Below are 19929 nucleotides of genomic sequence, written 5' to 3'. Positions count from 1 at the left end.
TTTTGTTATTTTTATTCTGAAAAAGAAAGAGGAAGTTGCCTAACGTGTATGAATATTCTCTATCGTTTATTCGTTATTGGTGCAATCTGGGTTTTTAAAAATTCTGTTACAAAATTCTTTAAAACTACCAGGACCAAAAAGAAAATTAAAAACAAGAAAAAGGAATGGCTCTGTGCCAAAATGTTCTTGTAAGCTCATTTGGAGAACCTGTATTTCTTTGCTTTACCAAACCACCTTTATTCATCTTTTTATCAACAAAATGTGCCATTTATATTGGAAACAAAAAAGTACCAGGATCACGACTGTACAGTTCAGTGAATCACCATGAAATGCACATGCCCATGTAACCACCCTGGTCAAGAAGTAGAACATTGCTTGACCCCTGGAGCTCAATCCTCGTGGTCCCTCCCCATCTCTAATTCCTCTCTACCTCCCAAATCCAACCATAACTCTAGTTCAAACACCATAGATTTGTTTCGCCTGTGAATTTTTTGTGGGTATGTTTGTTAACTTGTTTTTTCAACCTTAGACTTGAGATACCCATCTCTGTTTTTATGTGTGACTGCATTCTTACATTTCTGTATCTGTCATTTCATTGCATGAATAGGCCACCATCAACTTAACCATTTTATTGTTGATGATCATCCGATCTGCTTTTGCTCAACTTTTTAGTTGACATTAAATGATAGATAATGGCTCATACCTGGTTGGGCTTTTAACGTAATCACTCATGTGAGCTGATGAAAATGATGGTTAAAATGGCTACAGCCGATAGAAGCTATAAACAGCAACTGAGTTCAGTTGGAAAGTCTGCTGAGGAGGAACGTGTAATGGAAGTCTCAGGAACCATTATAAGTTCTTCATAATATGAAAGAGGGCAATCAGACAAGCATTGTCTCTTCATCAGAATGATGAACAGAGATGCCAACTGCATATAATACACAGTGAATACAATATGCATAGCCAAACAGAGGGATTTCAGAGGCTGGAAAATAACTTATCTCCCACTCAAAAGCTTCCACCTGTAATTAGCATAGTACGGACAGCGTGATGGAACTTAAAATTCTTAGTTCTTCCTGTAGGAGGATTTGAATTGACCTGAGGTTTGAATCTTGTTTCTTCACTTGCTAGAAAAATGACTGTGGACAAATTGCTCAACCACATCACGTTTCAGTTTCCCTACCTGTTAAGTGATGATGCAAAGTAGCACTTGCATCATCTGTTTGCAGTGAGAACGTACGTAGAGGGTTTAGCCTGGCAGCAGGCGTAAAGAAGGAACTCAAGAATGAGGCCAGATGCTGTGGCATAGTGATTCGTCATACCACCTCAGGGTCAGACTGCCTAGGTTCAAGGTCTAGGTCTGTGTGAACTTGAGCCAGCTATTTAACTCCTCTGTGCCTTAGTACCATCATCTCCAAAATGAGGATGATAATAGTAGCTAATCCAGAGTGTTGTTGTGACGGTTAAGTGAATATATATTCTGGTACATGATCAACACTGAAAACATTTCCCCAGACACTAAAATTTGGAGCCACAGCCTCAGCCCTGGCTACACATTAAAAAATTTTTTTTTCGATCCTGATGCCTCGATCCTACTGACAGATAGTTTGGTTTAATTTGTCTGTGGTGAAGTCTGGGAGAGCTTGAAAATCTCCTCAGCTGATTCTAAAGTGCAGCACAGTCTGAGATCCCCTACTTCAGTGATTTTTTCTTCTCAGGCCAGTTAAGCTCCAGCAGTCATTCACACTGTGATCCCCGAACACCAGGAATTGTTGAACACAGTCTTCTTACAGTATTTCAACTATAACTACTGAGGGGTTCTTTGTAAGTCACCTGAGTTGTGCAGAGTTGAACAATACTAGGGGTTTACAAGAACTTAGGGCAAGTACACATGGGCCCTGGTCACTAAGCCACTAGCCCAAAATGCAGTGATTGCTATAAAGCACAAAGTTCCATAGAGGCAAGGAAAACAGGCCATTAACATTTTATGGAGACCCATGAGGGCTTCGTGTAAGAAGTGGCATCCACTTCAAGCAGATCCTAAAAAATGAGAAGTGAACTCACCTTCATAGTCCTCAGTTTTCATATCCCTAATAGGACTGCTGAGGCCCTTTCTTCTAACAACACTAACGTTTAAGATTTTAGAAGATCAATTCATGTGTAGTTTGGAAAATATTTTGATATTCTGACTTCATTAAGGCACAGTCGTTTTTGGAAAGCAACTGCAGTTACCCTTTTTTGGGGGGCAGGGATGAAACATGATTTGCTTTAGGCATATGCAGTTTGCTTCAGATTGGAGCTCATGGCCTCTCAAGTCCTCGACGCAGTCCACAGCAGTCCTTAGGTTTCAATGCGCAAATAGTCTTTGATGACATTAAAATCAGAGAAAAACACAAATCCACTTGGTTTTCAATAGGTAAGGAAAGGGGAGTATTTCCTGCTGACTGGGCTCCTATGGCAGAAGAACGGAGCCCTAGATGCCTCCATGAGAATTCAGAGAATATGCTTGCATCCGAACAAACTGAAGGAGCAAGAAGGGGAGATGGACACTCTCATTGGCATGCCGAGAAACTTCCAAATTAGTTGTGACAGTGCTGAGGAAGCAAAACTTAGATAAAAATCACCTGTCTGGGTGTTCTCTCGTCATCTAAACCATTGCTGTTTTATTATTATTTCTTTGGTTAGATTTCTCTATAAGAAATAGCTATCAAAGAAAAAGGAACATAATGCTATTTGGTACAATCAGAGAAGTGAAACTTTATAATAATGTAATTATGTGACAGTAACATAATGTAGGCAGCCAGGATTCTCTGTGGTAATGAACAGCCAGCCAATTAAGGAAAGATGGGCCCCTGGCCATGTGGGCTCCTTTTATTTGTTCTATATCCTAGAGAAAGTTTTGATGGATCTTTCACAACGACTAGACTTTAGAGAGGTATATATTCGTTCATTCATTCAATCAACAAACATTTACTGAGCATATACTATAGGCTAGGTGCTGTTTTAGGGAGCAAGCCAGATAAAGATCTTTGCCTTCAGGGAGTTCATAGCCCAGCGAAGGGAAACAGGCAATGTACAATAAGTTTAATTCATAATCGAGTTTGATATAGGTAAGAGTGTTGCTATAAGGTAACAAAGTATGGTGAGAAAACAAAAAACAAACTGAAGAGTTGGGTCAAGGTATTGATGAGGGCATGGGTGAGATGATAAAGGCCAGAACAGGCTTTATTGAGAAGGCAGGATTTGAATAAAGACTTGGAAAAGGTAGAAAAGCATATCAGGTAAATATCTGGGGTCAGAGCATTCCAAGCCCAGAGAAGAGTCATTGCAAAGGTCCAAAGATGACAGCATGTCCCTGGCATGTTCAAGAAGCTGCAGGAGGCCAGTGTACCTAGACCAGTGAGCAAGGAAATGGTGGTCAGCTGGCTGTCATCTTGGTAATTGAGATAACCAGGCCATGTGTCTCTCGTCATTCAATAGGGTAGCCCGGCTTTGTTCCCTTGGTAGTATTTATAGGATCCCAGGATTAGCAAGAGAAAGCTAGCTACAATAGGCAAGCATTTTTAAAGTCTCTGCTTGTGTCACATTTGCCATTGTCCCATAGGCCAAGGCAAGTCACGTAGTCAAGTTGACATCTAATGTGGGAAGGGGCTACTACCCAAAGCATATGGATAGAGAGAGGAGAATCATTACAGCCATTTTTGTAAAAACTATACCCCATTGCTTTACTTTACTGGGTTGTAATCTATTTTATGGATACATCAGTCTTCTTAAAAGTTCTCTTTCTTTTTGTAGTACCTATGCCATAATAGTTCATTTTTACCTCACTGTGTGGCATTTCTAAGAACCAAAGACATTTAGGCTATATGACCCAGATAGTTACCCATTTTAGTGAAATGGAAAGAGAGAGTTCAAAATAATCCTGTCTTTAACTTTTTGAGAGATCTCAAAAAAGTTAAAAATAGAACTACCCTATGATCCAGTAATCATGCTACTGGGTATTTACCTGAAAAATACAAAAACAGTAATACAAAGGGATACATTTACCCCTATGTTTATTGCAGCATTATTTACAATAGCCAAGATATGGAAGAAGCCCAGGTGTCCATCGGTAGATGAATGGATAAAGAGGTTGTGGTATATATACACAATGGAATATTATTCAGCCATAGAAAGAAGGAAATATTGCCATTTGAGAGAACATGGATAGAGCTAGACAGTATAATGCTAAGCAAAATAAGTCAGTCAGAGAAAGACAAATACCATATGATTTCACCCATGTGGAATTTAATACACAAAACAAGTGAGCAAAGGAAAGAAAGAGACAAAGCAAGAAACAGACTCTTAACTATAGAGAACAACCTGATGGGTCCCAGAGGGGAGGTGGGTTGGGGGCTGGGTGAAGTAGGTGATTGGGGATTAAGGAGTGCACCTGTGATGAACAATGGTTGAATCACTATAGTGCACACTTGAAACTAATATAAGACTGTATGTTAACTATGCTGGAATTAAAATAAAAAAACTATAATCCTGAACCTCAAGATGCTATCCCAAAAAGATTTATGAGTCTCACCAGGACTTGAGCAGAAGCACAGCCTGGGTAGCTTCTCCCACCATCAGCTTCCCCATAAAGGCTGCCAACAACATTCTGGAACTAGAGTGCCAGTGGTGCTGCAGCTCTGTCCCAAGAGAATTCACATACGTCATCTCTCTGCATATTTTTATCACACACTCACTACATCAACAACTCTTCAGTTTGCTGTGGCTTGGGGAATATCAACAGGGAAAGTTTATAAAGTCTCCCATACATGCAGACATCTGGCTAAAGCAAGCAGGCCTGCAGATCAATTTACCAAAGCTTGGCTTTCTTACTTTTCAACCTTTTATCCAAAAAGTAAATAAAATCCGGATTTTACAAGACAAAATTATTCCCACCGTCTTCCAGAAATACCAATCTGACCTAGCAAATTCATTCCAATGAGCTGTGGATGTACTCGATTCAAGGAGCAATCATCTTTGATTTTTAGAGTTAAAACAGACATTCAGATAAATTCTTATTTCAAAACTTCTGTAGGTATCAGCCTTACTGCTTTCATAGTTTCTCTTACTGAAGCCTCTAGCTAGAAACATTCTCATGGGAAATAAAGCAAGACCAAACATAGTAAGCCTCTTTTGTTTTAAATTCCAAGCTGTCCCGGGTTTGGCAGCTGCTTGAAATGGTCCAGCTGGTCTTAGTTGACCAGATGGCCAAAAAGTAAGGGGGAAATTTGCTTATATAGGAAATAGGGCACCTCAGTTAATGATGGCCAAAGATAATACCTCTGGATCCCTGCTTTAAAGGAGATGGTTATCGATCTGTCAGAGTCACCTGCACACTGCATCATCCCAACTGTCCCCTACCAATGCTAGCTCTCCCCTCTACAGTCTCTGGGCTGCAGCTACAAATGGGGACTCAAGACACACTTAGGAGTGGCAGCAAATCATTCAGAAATAATCGAAAACACAGAGTAAAGGAAAATAATTGTTTAACCCTGTTTGGCCACGCTCGAAGCCTGCCTGATGTCCCACAGGCTTCTATTCACTTTATCCTGATATTTTCCCATGGGCTGGAAAGACAACAATACACCCAGCCTTTAGTCTACCATTAGGGGTTTTATGCTCCAAATAGAACATTACCAGCAGAACAGCTTCTTGGAGGTTGGCAGAGATGTATATTTTTAAAAAACAACAATTTTACAGCTTCAAATGGGAAGGCACCTATGAAACAGATATCATGCTGGTATTTCATTTTCCTGTATTTAGGGAAGAGATTGAACTTTTGAAAACCAAATCAAACCAAACAAAACCAGACCAAACAAAACAAAAACCACAAAAAGCTTTGGTTGGCAGGAAAGCAGGAAATTAACTTGGAATCAATAAACACAAGTTTCTTACTTGAAATGTGTTTAAAATTTGTGAAACATGTTGGAAACCTGCCCAGAGCGTCTTCTAGAAAAGCTTATGTTATGAGTGTAGCCCAAATATTATGAGTAGGAAGTCCTCATTGCCTGGAATAACCTTTACCACCTCCTACTTTACCTATTTAATATGCTACATAGATTCAGCTCAGGCTCCCTCCTTCAGGCCATTTTCCCAACACTACTCCTTCTCTCCCTCCTTCTCTGGCTCTCCTCCTCCAAGCTTTCCCTCCCCCTCTACTTCTCCCTCCTTCATTTAATAGGTTTGGCATCCCCCTGGATGTCCTTATATTCCACATCGTTTAATAGTCACCATTTCAAGTTTCTGTATCTGGCATACTAGATGACAACCCCCTGGGGCAGGGCCTATGTTTTATTTATCTTTGATTTACCTAGCTCCTAGCACATTGAAAACATTCAATAAATGTCAGTTGAATAAATGAATGGACGATGAATCACCAATTAAATAACGCCTGGAATACCACTTGACCATAAGTCTTTTTAATAGCGTTTATTCATTCACTAACCCACTCTTTACTGAGCACCTACTACTACTTTACTGAGCGAGACGTTGTGCTAAGTGTTAGGTATGTTAACAAGGACAACATCAATGAAGTCCTTGCCCTCATAGGTATAAAGCTCTAAAATTAAGTATGTTTATATATAAGTGTGACAGTATAGGAATGAGATATTGTCACAGAATTTCGACTAAATCCTTATTCTGAAGGGAGACTACACATGCGCATGAAGGATACAGGACTTGCTAGAACAAAGCAAATGCTATCTAGAGACCATTGCACCCAACATCCTGGATTATTACAGAAGACTAGACATTTGAAAAGAATTAATTGAAGTATTGGAATTCATGGGTATTGACAGGGCTGTGGCATTTTCTCTATTCTCCTAAAAATGGGGAGAATGTGGTTCACCCCCACCCCTGCAAGGGAAGAGACAGGCATCTCCTGCACGTGTCTTGTATCTGCTGAGCTGATGAAATTCCAACAGGTTGCTCCTGGATCAGAGAGTAAAAGTGTCAGTAGGAGAACCTGTCATGTGTCCTCAGTAGTTTGGGGTTTGTATGCAAACAGGAGCATCACTACTTGTTTCTTACCTGGATAAATTCTGAAGGCAGTGGACTAGCTGGAATCCCCAAAATGGTGGGGTGGAAGTGGAATGGTCAATAGTTAAGTTACATTTCCACTATTTAGCAAGGCAACAAACACATGTTCTTGGTGCGCCAAATACATGGCGTGGAAGATAGATGTGAACCATCTTGAAAACATGTCAACCAGGAAGGCTATCTTTGTGAGTAAGGAAACCCTGAGAGTAAGATGTTTTATGGGATAAGCTGCTAGGAGGTGATAGATAAGAGATTATGACACCAGTCAGAAATTGCATTATTCATCTAGGAATGGTGTAGTGTGCAAGTGCCCCTGGAATTACCAAGGAACTCAAGTTCACCTGACAAGAAAGCCAGCATTTGGATGGAGGCTTGCCACTAGAGAAGGCAAGAGTTAGAACCAAATAGTGTCAATCACGTATAACTTTCTTCCATCCATTCTTTCCCTCAGCCCTCAACAGTGGAGAAGCAAGCAACATTCCCACCTCACTGCACATCTTCAAGCCAAATGTGAGGCCTGGGCTGGGGACAAGGGAGGGAAAGAGCATTGAATTGGTTGTGAGACTGAAGTTTTATTCAAACTAGCTGATTGTTTAGAAATCGGATAATGGACTGTGCTCAAGTATTTATCACCAATACTTCAGCTGTCTATTAAATTGTAAAACACATGTTTGTTCATTCTGGGTCTAATGGCATGGCATGTAATTACCGAGAATCTATGGGATCTTTCTGAAGTCCTCCAGGGACAGGGAAAACGGAACCAACTGAGGATGTTTAATGGCAGTGATTGTAGAAAAACAAAGTCATTGCTTATTCAGACCCTCTAGAGCTTAACCCATTTAATAAATTGCCTACCTATGAAAAACACATCCATGGGTGTATACACACACACACACACACACACACACACACACATAACAAACTTCGGCTCATCTCATTGGCAGCATGATTATAACCAAATAATGGGCCATCCAAAGAACATAGTATCTTCTACTCATAAGGCCCTTTATGAGTCTTCTAATATATCCTCCCATCCCATGGAACAGTCTTTTCTATTATATTATGGACTGGGAGCAGTAACAATGAGCAGAATGATTTGAGTGCCTACCATGTACAAAAACTGGGCTAAACAATTTCTATAAATAATGCCTCATCTCATCCTAGTTCAGTTTTTGAAAGGGGTAGAAAAGGTTATTCTCACTTTAGAAATGAGGAAACAGGCTTAGACAGGTCGAGTGAAATGAAGGCTTTAAGATTTAGATCCAGGAGGCCTGCCTGTATTTCAAAATATGTATTTGTGGATATATTCTTCCCAAAGTCTACTTGAGAACTTCTGGAAAGGAAGACATAGTCATTCCTCTATAGTGTATGTCATATTTTAGGAGATTGTTCCATATATTAGGACTTTAATATTTTCTGTAAACAAAAAATTTACTCATAGGTTCTGTTTTTAGTCTGTCTTCTGCATGGTTTTATATGGGGGAACATGGCTGTTCAGTAATTTCTTTATCTACTCAATGAGGATTTATCGTTCATCTATTGTAAGTCACACACTGTTCTAGGTGCTGAAGTTAACATGATGAACAAGACAAAGTTTTTGCCTGAATAGAAGATATTGGGCATCTTCCTACAGATTGTACCTCCTTTGCTCTAATAATGTTCAATTTCTTCTTCTTTTTTCCATTGCAAAATAAAATTTAAAAATGTATGCACATGTCTTCAAGAACATAGACACAAGCCTTCATAAACAAATATATTTATCATGATTACACTTAGAAAAGCCAGCAATAAAATCCTCAATATCCAAGATAGTAAAATAAGTATGATGAATATGCCAGATAGACTATTAAGTCATGGCAAATTAAGTTCATGATAGATTTTTAATGCTATGGAAATAGCGGATGATATATAACTGTCTTAAAAGTTTGATCCAGTTTTCAGTGTGTGCATGAGTGTGGGTTTGTCTACAAATGTCTGTAGAAAAAAGGCTAAAGGGAAATATGCCAAAGTCTTAACAACAGTTATTTACTGGATGATATTTTCTATGTTTTTTTATAATAAGCATGTCTTTTAAAGTGCAAGGTTTATGCCTAGTGTGTAAAGGGCATTGCTTTAGGCAATGTACAGTCAGCAGTCAACATAGTGGGACATCTGCTTGGGGACTGCAGTGTTTATAAATCAAAATGAGTGTGTGTGTGTGTGTGTGTGTGTGTGTGTGTGTGTGTGTGTGTGTATAAATAAGTATATGGTCAATTCTTTATTTTCCAGAACTCACTTTTTATCCCATTTTCCTTTCTCACTGTCTGTCATCTATATGAGTCACATCTCGCCACAGTCAGTTGCGATCCAACCATGTTTAATAATAGCCTAAGAAAAATACACGTAGGAAGATGAACCTGCTTATGGCAAAGGGAGAACCACTACAAGTTCAGAGCCGTGTAGAAAATGATTTTGGATTATACCATCTTCTGGTTTATCTGAGTTCCTAATTGCCTCTACATACAAAGATCACTAATCAGTGACCATTTGCTTAGCAATAGTTTTGACCATTGATGTAGAATCATAATAGCTAATAAGAATGAGTAACAAATTTATAAAAACTCATGCTCCCATTCTGGAAATAAAGGACTAGTTCTTTTTCACAGCAGTGATAATTTGGAGGCAATAAATGTCTTACATTTTGACATTATCTGCTTACAATTTGTCACCAGTACTTTAGCTATCTATTAAATTCTAAACTATATGTTGTGTGCATCCTGGGGTTCAGTGGCGTGTTATGCAGTGATGGCTATAACTAACAACTAACAAGGAATAAGCAAATGAACCTGTTTGGGATGGGGCACGCAGTGGATTAGAATTTTTGTTAGGTAAAATTGATTTGCGATTACATAGCTGCAAAAGAAGCTGTTAGTGTTTCTGATATCTGTATTTCAATAAAAATACAACACAAGTATTTTGTACTATTTGTCATTCTAGACAATTAAACAGTACTAGGGATAGATCTATCCCTCTCTCCATTAGCATGCAAATCCTATATTTGTCTTTGGAGGCATAGAACTTGGAAAGTTGCTATGACCGTTTCCCCGGTATTCAGTCCATCTCCGTTACAGCCCCACCTCTTGCACAAGCTATCTTGTCTTCTAACGCAGGAGATAATGCGGAACATGATCTAACATATCTCATGTCAAATGCAGCGCAGCTGAACTTAAGCTCAAGTCAGCAAAGACAGGCGATTATATCTCAATTATTTTCTGGAACTAGGTTTTGGACAGACGGCTCAACCAGTATAAGACAGTGTACAGTGAATACTAAATTGAACTCACACTCCTAGAAAATTGAAGACCGCGGCTCAATGTAGTCAGTGAAAAGGAAACCCACATAGGCACACTTCTGGGGTGCTGGGACGTTTCACAAACAGGATATTTATCCTCACTTGCTTAAGGAATATTTACAAATATAGAGGGCCTGCCCTTATATAAAAATAAATTATACAGCCATTATGGATTGTTACATAGACATTTTGTGGCACTTCAGGTAACAATCCATAATGGCTGTATAGATTCACGTATCTGATCTGCTGCACTCTAATATTTACATTTATTTCTCATATATACTCATTAGTATGGCGTTTCTTTTTTTTTATTTTTTTTTCAACGTTTTATTTTATTTTTGGGACAGAGAGAGACAGAGCATGAACGGGGGAGGGTCAGAGAGAGAGGGAGACACAGAATCGGAAACAGGCTCCAGGCTCCCAGCCATCAGCCCAGAGCCTGACGCGGGGCTCGAACTCACGGACCGTGAGATCGTGACCTGGCTGAAGTCGGACGCTTAACTGACTGCGCCACCCAGGCGCCCCTAGTATGGCGTTTCTATGTAAATTTCCAGGAGCTTCATTCAAACGTTTATTACTGTACATGACTTCACTGAGCATATGAATCACCATAGCCTCACCAGTAAATACTGGACAATACAGCATAAGTTGCCTCAGTCTTACTGATTCCTGCAAGCTTCATGGCTCATGAACAGCATGAGGTCACAATCACTCAAGGGCTTCTTAGACATAATTCCTGAGCCATGTTTCTGCCTCCACTCATTCCTCTTCTCTGTCAACCCTTATTCCCCATCTCCCCTAACTGATCTGAATAGGAATTTCCCCTAGGTCCTCAGAGCTCTAATTCTCTCAAACTCAGCTCTCCGTTCTCTTATTGTGTTACACCTCCCATAATACCACAGGATGGCAAGCATTTCTGTCCTCACAAAATCTGCCAGCCCACAAGACCTTTGACACCTGCCCTCCCACCCCTGGTCACTTGTCAAGTGAGATTTCTTACCTTTGGCAGAGATGCCCTGGAACCTGAACTCTGGGTGGTCATCGTCAAGACAGTGGTGATGCCCAGTGCGACCCTAGCAGGGGCTGCATCCATGTTTATCCAAAAGGAGACCCAGGACAAAATGACTATCAACAGACTGGGGATGTACATCTGGATCAAATAATACCCCATCTGGCGTTCCAGGTGAAATTTAACCTCGATGCAGGTAAACTTTCCTGGAAGCAGGAAATAATTATTGAAAATGCAATTCGAATTTATCTTTCTCATTCCAGCCTCCCACTGTTGCTTTCTTTTTAAGAGTATTACAGGTAGATTTAGAAGATTGCATAAAATGCCCACTGTGCATAACCAATTCAACTCTTTTTCAAATCAACCAGTAATGAAGTAACAGTGGGGAGAATGAGTGATCTAAAGAGTCATTGGACCCAGACCATGTGACATATTTAACTTTCTAACTCTGTGCTTGTTGTAGCTTGATTATTTAGAGTTTCAGAATTTACAAGACTTTCAGAAACTGACCAGAAGAAATACTCACATTTTGTGAAGTTATAATATATAATATATAACCTGCAGTATATATGCATGGCATAAAATATATAGCATATAACCTACAGTATATATGTATGGCATAAAATGTATAGCATATAATATGTAACAGTTGAAAATGGTAAAGTTCACATGGAGCTCTCAAAGTATTTGGATAACTGTGTATCTGTCTTTGTGCTAGCCATAGTAAGAGAAAAATGTACATTTGTATATGCCGTGCATATAATCTACTCATTGTAACAGTTTCCTAGCTTTCTGGGTAATTGCTTGAGGACATTTAGAATATTCCTACAATCTGTTTACAGTGGTATATTACTTATAAAAAAGGGTGCATACAAAGGTTTTAAAACTTTGGACATACTATTAAGAGACAGAAGCTCCTGCCCCTCGCCACTTTTCTTCTTCTTTAATTGGTTTGGAGTCAGAACCTTGGAAGGTAATTTGGCTTAGTCCACACAAATTACAGGAGATAGGGTTGGATTCCTCTTGGTCAGGAAAAACACTTTGGAATCAGATTTTGGTCACTTCATTAGAAGCACCATTGACTACAGGAATAAGTGTTCACGAACATTCTATTCAGCAAGAGACCTGGGGCCGTCACTGAACAAGCCATCCTGTCTAGCTTGTCTCTCCATGATCAGCCTGTGTAGAACCAAAGACTGGGACATCCATAGGAAAAGCCATCAGCTTTACTGGGCAGGCATGATCTCCCATTCTCCCCTGGCCCTGTGTGTCTATCAACACTACTGACAGTGCATGACCTTAGAGCCAGCTGAATTCCTGCCAGCTGATTTTCATCCAAATTCCTATTCCTGTCCAGGACTGGAGAGCACAGCAACCGTATTCCTGAGTTTACAGAGACCTAGGTGGTTATTCCTCTCCCACTAAGTCAAAGAGTACAAACTGACCTGAGGATCCAATGTCAAGAGTGGATGCCAGGGATGGGCCAGAATTTATGCTTTTCCTGCACTACGCACAAGGTCTTGTACACATTTCCTCAGATTCATTTGACAGCAAATGGTCAGTAAGAGAACAGCAAAAGATTCCCAAATCTGTTTCCTTCTGTCTCCATTTTGGAGGAATTACCTATTTTGCCCACTGACTTATTCCAGAGGGTATAAGCATCTATCTCTAGAGGGGGTTTTGAGCCAAGCCCAGGTCTGTGCCTTGTACCTCCACTTTCTTGCTAAAGAGCTAGCAATTAAGGTGATATGATGGATCTTCCACGCTACAGATGGAGTCCGCTTGGGTTTAGCAGCTGAAAGGAAACTTACCAGTGTTGTAGTGCTTTGTGCAGTAGCCAAGTTCCTTCTCTTCTTTCAAAATAAACTGAGGCAGGGTCAGTCCTTCAGCAACTTGAACTGGACCATCGCTTAACCACTCAAATATCAGGTCATTCATCGTGTACCCAACTGGAGTAAACAAATCATAGTGAAAAACTGAATGCATCTTTCAAGAAAGCTCGAAAGTCTAGCTATGTAAAAAACAAGCAAGGAAGCCATCTAAAGCAGACACATGCTCAGTCAATTCAAGAGCATTTAAAAAAAATAAATTTTTATTCATTTTTGAGAGAGAGAGCACATGAGCAGGGGAGGGGCAGAAAGAGAGATGGGGACAGAGGATCTGAAGCAGGCTCTGTGCAGACAGCATCGAGCCCAATGTGGGGCTTGAAATCATGAACTGTGAGATCATTACCTGAGCCACAGTTGGACATTCAACTGACTGAGCCACCCAGGCACCCCAAGAGCATTTTTAATAAAAGAGCTATAATCATCATGACAACTACATGTCATTGGACCCAAAGATATTGAAGACAGTAAACTATTTCTGAATGATTTTTTTCTGTGTAATGGGAGGATGGAATCTATGAAGTCCATTTTCTTCTACCCTCTTTATTTACTAAATCTTTCTGAAGAACAAACAAGTAAATAAACATAAAAATCCTTTGAAGATTGTCTTTACTTGAAAGACCTGACAACCCAGTAAGACAATCCAATTCTTGGCACCAGGCTTAGTATTTTAAATGAAAAGCATTCTTCTTCTTCTTCTTCTTCTTCTTCTTCTTCTTCTTCTTCTTCTTCTTCTTCTTCTTTTTTTTAGATGAGAATGAATTCATCACAGGGCTGCCTAAAACACTCCCATTGCAAGTGTGGCCCCTCTTCTAGGGTATATTAGCTTTATTTTCAGAAAGCGTATCTTAAAGTCTTTATGTTCAATCTTATGTTATTTTACCAAGTGGGGAATGCTGTAGAATAACGCAAATCAAGAATATCCATGTGTGCTAGTATCTTGCTAAATGGGCCCACTCATCACAATGATTCATAGGAAGTAAAACAGATTCTCCAATATGTAAGGTCCTATTGTTATGTGACTTTTGAACCAGCCACAGTAAGATTGTTATCAGTTTATTAAACCAAAGTTAGCTCTTAGTTTCTAAGCTCCTGCTAACTAGGTCACTATCTGTTAACTGCTCCTGGACCTTTTCACACCTCAGAAATGAAGGCTGATATACCTTCAGGTATCATTTCTCTCCCTTCCCACTTTGTTTGTGATATTTGAATTCTAAAATGAGAGTGAGTAGCACAAGAGATATTATGTGAGGTCTTGGCTGGCCAATAGCTTCAGCATATTTATTAAGTTTATAGATTCTTATTCTTGTTGACTGCAAGATAGTGACTCACCAAAGCCACCCAGAAATCAATGGCAAAGTTAACTGGAATCTACTTTCCTCTTTCTTTGGACCACCTTTTCTATTCAAAGCCAAAAAGGAAAGCATGGACGTCAAGGAATTACAAAGAGAACCCTGTGCAAGCATTGATGTTCCATTAAGAGAATGGCCAACCCTGTCTCTTGCACTGCTACCCTGTAAGAGTGCTTCTTGGGTGTCTCCAACAACTGCAAGAAGCTTATAGCCTTGTATCCTTGTAGCCCCACATCTTTATCTGGCAAGCTTCTTACTGGCCACCACAATAATAATTGTTGTCAGCCATCCTGAAGTCCCACACTGGGACAGAAAGAGGAGTCAAAGAGAGGGGGAAGGAGGGAGGAAGTAACATGAGGGTAAAAAAGTGAGGAATAATTCCCACCCTATACATTCAAAGTCAGAGGTAAACACACCGCTGCTTCTTTGATTTCGTTACTTCCAGGGCCCTGCAAGAACCAAACATATTTACTAATTGGAGCTTTTTAAATCTTGGAGAAGCCTCAGATGACAGCTATGGTTGCTGTTTTACAGAGAAAATAAGTGTTGGGGTGAGGCAGGGGAGAGTTTGGACCAGTAGAGAAGACACAAGAAAGGAACCATTATATAAGAAAATGTTTTTCTCAACTTTCTTCTCAGGAGAAGGGACAATAGGGAAAAAAAATAAATACATAAAGCCTATTGTAAATCAAAAATTCTCATTTTATCCCCGCTAACTTCTTAAAACAAAGACATTTCATTATTTTGTTTATTTCTGTAGGGAATTTCAAGGGAAATCTACAGTGATTTGAAGTGATCAGGAGGAAACCCTGTGACTGCCTCTTTTTTTAATAATAGTTGACATGTCTTTTTATCTTTATTATTTGTCTACACCAAGAAGTTAAAAGTATTTCCTTGCCCTTGCCTCATTAAATCTCCTAACATCCCTGTAGGTCAGTAGCACTTGTTATTCTCTGCATTTTACAAACAGAGAAAGTGACAGAGCAAGCCATAAAAACATTTCATGTCTCTTGCCTAAAGATCTTATTACCTTGGAGGCATCAGCGACTTATGGCACATGTCAAAAATTTCAGTGACATCAGGGTAGGGCATAAAGGGGACAAAGTAGATAGCATTTCTCTGTTTCCTTCCCCATGCCTTTGTGAATCCACTGCCCATCTAAGGGAAATGCCATTTCTTCCATATCATCTCTAGCCCCCCGTTCTTCTACCCTCCTCTGGTGAAGGTCCCTGTATCTTGCCCTCAAATCAGGTATCCCTTCCTGCCACAGTTCCTTTGGGGTGATGGTCTTCATGAGCATAAGATAGAAAGAAACAATTTTCTGATTAGAGAGTGATTCATTTTAGAGAGTGAATGACTAATAATCTTAATTTTCCCAGGACACATTTTTATTTCAAATAAAAGTTACTAAATCAGGTTTGTTTTTTGAGGAAGGGTGAGTTATTTGGCCTTTTATTTTGAAAGATTGTCTGTGTATGAGACTTGCGCACACACTTGCTACTCCTCCCATTAGGGCCTTGGGAGTTGGTAATGGGTAGAGAATGAGTCTCATGGGTCCTTTCTTCTTAATGACACATTAAAAGAACCAGGTCATGGGTTAAAACAAGCAGGCAGTCATTTCAACAGTAGGGACTTACAACTCTCCAGCTGCATTGTACACGTCTGGACATCCATTGGAAAATTCTTCAAGTCCATGGGACAGGATAGGGTCAAGGTGAGTCTTAGCAAAGAAAAAAATTAAAAACAAGTTTTAGATCAGTGAGGTCTGATTCTTGAGGAACAAACCGAAAATACATTTGGCATTAAGCAAAGTGACACTGATCTAAAGAATGAAATCTAAGCTTTCAGAGCAATGCTTTCTGTTTTTCAAATGAACAAGTAGTCATTGGTAAATTTTGAGAATATTGTAGAATTTCATTATAACCCCTTACTCTCTATTTCCCATCTTCCCACCTCAGTGATCTCAAGTGTGTTCTAGAATCAATAAGAGCACCTGAGAAATAGTGTAATGAGAACAATGGGCTCTTGGTCACACTGATGTCCAATAGACATAAAGTTCATACTATTTTAGAGTTATACTTTGGACACGTGGACTTTGCTCCAAGGACAATCAATGATGTGATAAACACAATTGGTTGTGATAAGCATTGGCTCTCCTTCCATCAAACGGGCACATGCTTACCTCTTCTTTTGCTAATGCCCTTGGATAGGTTAACAATATATCGCCGTACTTATTCTAAAATTTTGACAAATCTGGAGCCAATAATGCTTGAGCTGAAAAAACCATTTAAGGATGGTGGTCTTCACCTCTCTGCACCCAAGAAAGGCTACTCTGCTCCTCCTTTCCTCTTCCCTTAACTTTTCAGAGCTCCGGCCAGCTCTGACCATGCCTTGTATCAAGGTGTTGATTGAGCTGCTCTCTCTTTTCCACCATTTCCTTGTTTAGTCCTCAAGGACTAACTACATGGTGCACACCTGTAGCTCTTCAATTTTTCAGTACCTCAGAAGTGTAAGGAAGGAAATTAAGATTGAGAATCAGCAGATCTGGGTTCCCTTCCCAGTATTGCCTCAAACTATCTCTGTCCCCTAAGCAAGACCTTAAACTGAAACATTCATCTCCTTATCAGTCGATGGGGTAGGGTAAAATGATGCTTATTCCCATTTAGCTCTAATATTAGCGTGCCTGTTATTCTAAACTTCAGTGCTCCAAGTTCTGTTCATTTTCTCCCAAATATCTTTTATATGCATAGAACCCTCTGATGCGTGCCCTATTACCTGAACTCTCCTCAACTGTCATGCTCATGCTTGCTCTCCTTTTCTGGTTCTCTTCTCTTTCCTTTCTCTGCTTCATTTTGTCCATTCCATGCAAGCCAACACAAAGCAAAAAGTAATGGCATGCTTATGTTAAAGCAAGAAAATGTCTGGGATTCGAAGTGAGATTAAGTGCTGACAATCTTCAAAATTGTTAAAATGCTACAATGATTGGGAAAAGCAAGACACCATGGAGTGTATTGTAATCCCAATTATGTAAAAATATTTTCAATTTGGGGAAGAAACACGATGCTGTCTTAAAAAGTATTTGTGTTTGGTGGGATGATTCATATTTTGTTTTTACTCTTTATTCTGCATTATCTGTGTTGACAAGTATAATTAAACATGCCTGTTTTCAAACAATAGCAGGAAGGCAAAATTATAAAATTCTGTTTTATCCAGTGATCCCTTGATTTGTTGTATTCTTATTAAACTTTTGCCATAAACATACAGTATTTCACCTTCATTGCTAAACAAATTACCTAGCTTCTGTGTGCTATTCTGAGAACACAAAAACTGTGTTTCTAAGGGAAAAAAGAATTGTTTTGAGTTGTAAACAAAGGACTTAAAAATAACATTTTATACAAGAAAAATAAGTTTTGTCAATCATGGAGTTCATTTAGAGATATAGATATAAATGTAAATACAGATATTTAGATTTTTTTCATGTCATGAAGACTTTATTTTTGGAAAACACAATATTATTGAGATTAATGATGTAAACTGTTTAAGGGCAGAGTAAAAGAATCAAAATGAAAATTTCTAGTAATCAAAAACTGTTTAAAATCTGACCCTTTATTAAGGGGGAAAAGACCTCAACAGGATCTACAGATACAGGTTTTGTTACTAACACGATGAGAATCTATTTATTTTCTCCTACTTTTTAAACGGGAATATTTTTGTCAAACAAAAATAGGTTCATCATACAGAAATAATGAGGGGGCATGTGCATAATTTAAGTGAATCAAAACCAGAAACTCTGGAAATTTCGTCACGATTTTGAAAAGTTTACTTTTGAGAAATTAAAAAAAATAATAGTGGAAATGAATACAGCTTTACAAAATATGCAGCATGCAATTCAACTGTATTTCATCTGCTATTGGAAACAACTCAATTTTAATATTCTTTTTTTAAGTTTATTTATTTTAATACATAAAAATGCTTTTTTTATTATTTTATTTTTTTAAATTTTTTACCATTTCGATTTAGTTTTGAGAGACAGAGTGCTAGTGGGGGAGGGACAGAGAGAGAGGGAGACACAGAATCTGAAGCAGGCTCCAGGCTCCAAACTGTCAGTATAGAGCCCCATGTGGGGCTTGAACCCACCAACTGTGAGATCATGACATGAGCCAAAGTCGGACGCTTAACCGACTGAGCCACCCAGACGCCCCTACAAATTTTATTTAAATCCAAGTTAGGTAACATGTAGTGTAATAATGGTTTCAGGAGTGGAATTTAGTGATTCATCACTTACACATAACACCCAGTGCTCATCCCAGCAAGCTCCCTCCTTAATGCCCATCACCAATTTAGCCCATCACCCCACCCTTCTCCCCTCCAGCAACTCTCAGTTTGTTCCCTGTATTTAAGAGCCTGGGTGGCTCAGTCTTTAGTCCAACTTCAGCTCAGGTCATGATCTCCTGGTTGGTGGGTTTGAGCCCCACATTGGGCTCCTGCTGACAGCACAGAGCCTGGATCCTGGTTCCAATTCTCTTGTCTCCTTCTCTCTCTGCCCCTCCCTTCCTTGTGCATGTGTGCACACACGTGCACTCTCTCTCTCTCTCAAAAATAAATACACATCATGTGGTTCACAAGTTTGAGCCCCGCATGGGGCTCTGTGCTGACAGCTGGGAACCTGGAGCCTGCTTAAGATTCTGTGTCTTCCTCTCTCTCTGCCCCTCCCTTGCTTTCTCTCTCTCTCTCTCTCTCTCAAAAATAAACAGTAAAAACAAGAGTCTTATGGTTTGCCTCCCTCTCTATTTTTATCTTATTTTTCCCTCCCTTCCCCTATGTTCATCTGTTTTGCTTCTTCAATTCCACATATGGGTGAAATTATATAATATTTTTAATCATAGGCTTGCTGAAAATGTTTTTATTGTGAAGTGAACTTTTTACATTTAGGGAGAAGTGGCCTCACACACGATGATTTTTGCCTTTGCGGAAGATCTCACAATCCTACAGGGACCCAGAATTCTTAGGGTCAAAACTGGAGAACCCCACTGAGAAATTCCCAACAAGCCTGAAACTGTCTGTGAGCTTTGCCTCAGCTGAGGACTCAGTGGGTATTCTTCTTCTTCCTCATTTGTTTTTCTAATTTCCTTTCCAGATAGGTTTTATATTGGAACCCAATGGGCACCAATACAAGGAGAAAAGTTAACGGCTAATAGTTTGCTGAATCATGTCATTAGCTGAGCAAATGGGAAGCCTTTGTAAAGACGTAATCAATCCCTTCATGGGTCACAG

General features: G+C 39.5%; 1 protein-coding gene across 2 annotated transcripts in view; it reads right to left on the bottom strand.

Annotated features, from left to right (window-relative positions):
• GLRA2 (glycine receptor alpha 2) overlaps positions 1-19929 on the bottom strand; it is a 174572-nt gene that overhangs the window by 87717 nt on the left and 66926 nt on the right. For both annotated transcript variants that reach the window (XM_043569940.1, XM_043569939.1), the window contains exons 5-7: positions 16293-16375; positions 13229-13366; positions 11409-11623 (exon numbers count right to left, since the gene is read on the bottom strand). In XM_043569940.1, coding sequence (XP_043425875.1) covers positions 11409-11623; positions 13229-13366; positions 16293-16375 — 436 coding nt within the window. The remainder of the gene's footprint in view (positions 1-11408; positions 11624-13228; positions 13367-16292; positions 16376-19929) is intronic.

Source organism: Prionailurus bengalensis, chromosome X, assembly GCF_016509475.1.
Source record: "Prionailurus bengalensis isolate Pbe53 chromosome X, Fcat_Pben_1.1_paternal_pri, whole genome shotgun sequence".
Lineage (NCBI taxonomy): Eukaryota > Metazoa > Chordata > Mammalia > Carnivora > Felidae > Prionailurus > Prionailurus bengalensis.
The sequence above is the reverse complement of the archived record's forward strand: the minus strand, read 5'-3'. Positions and strand labels throughout refer to the sequence as shown.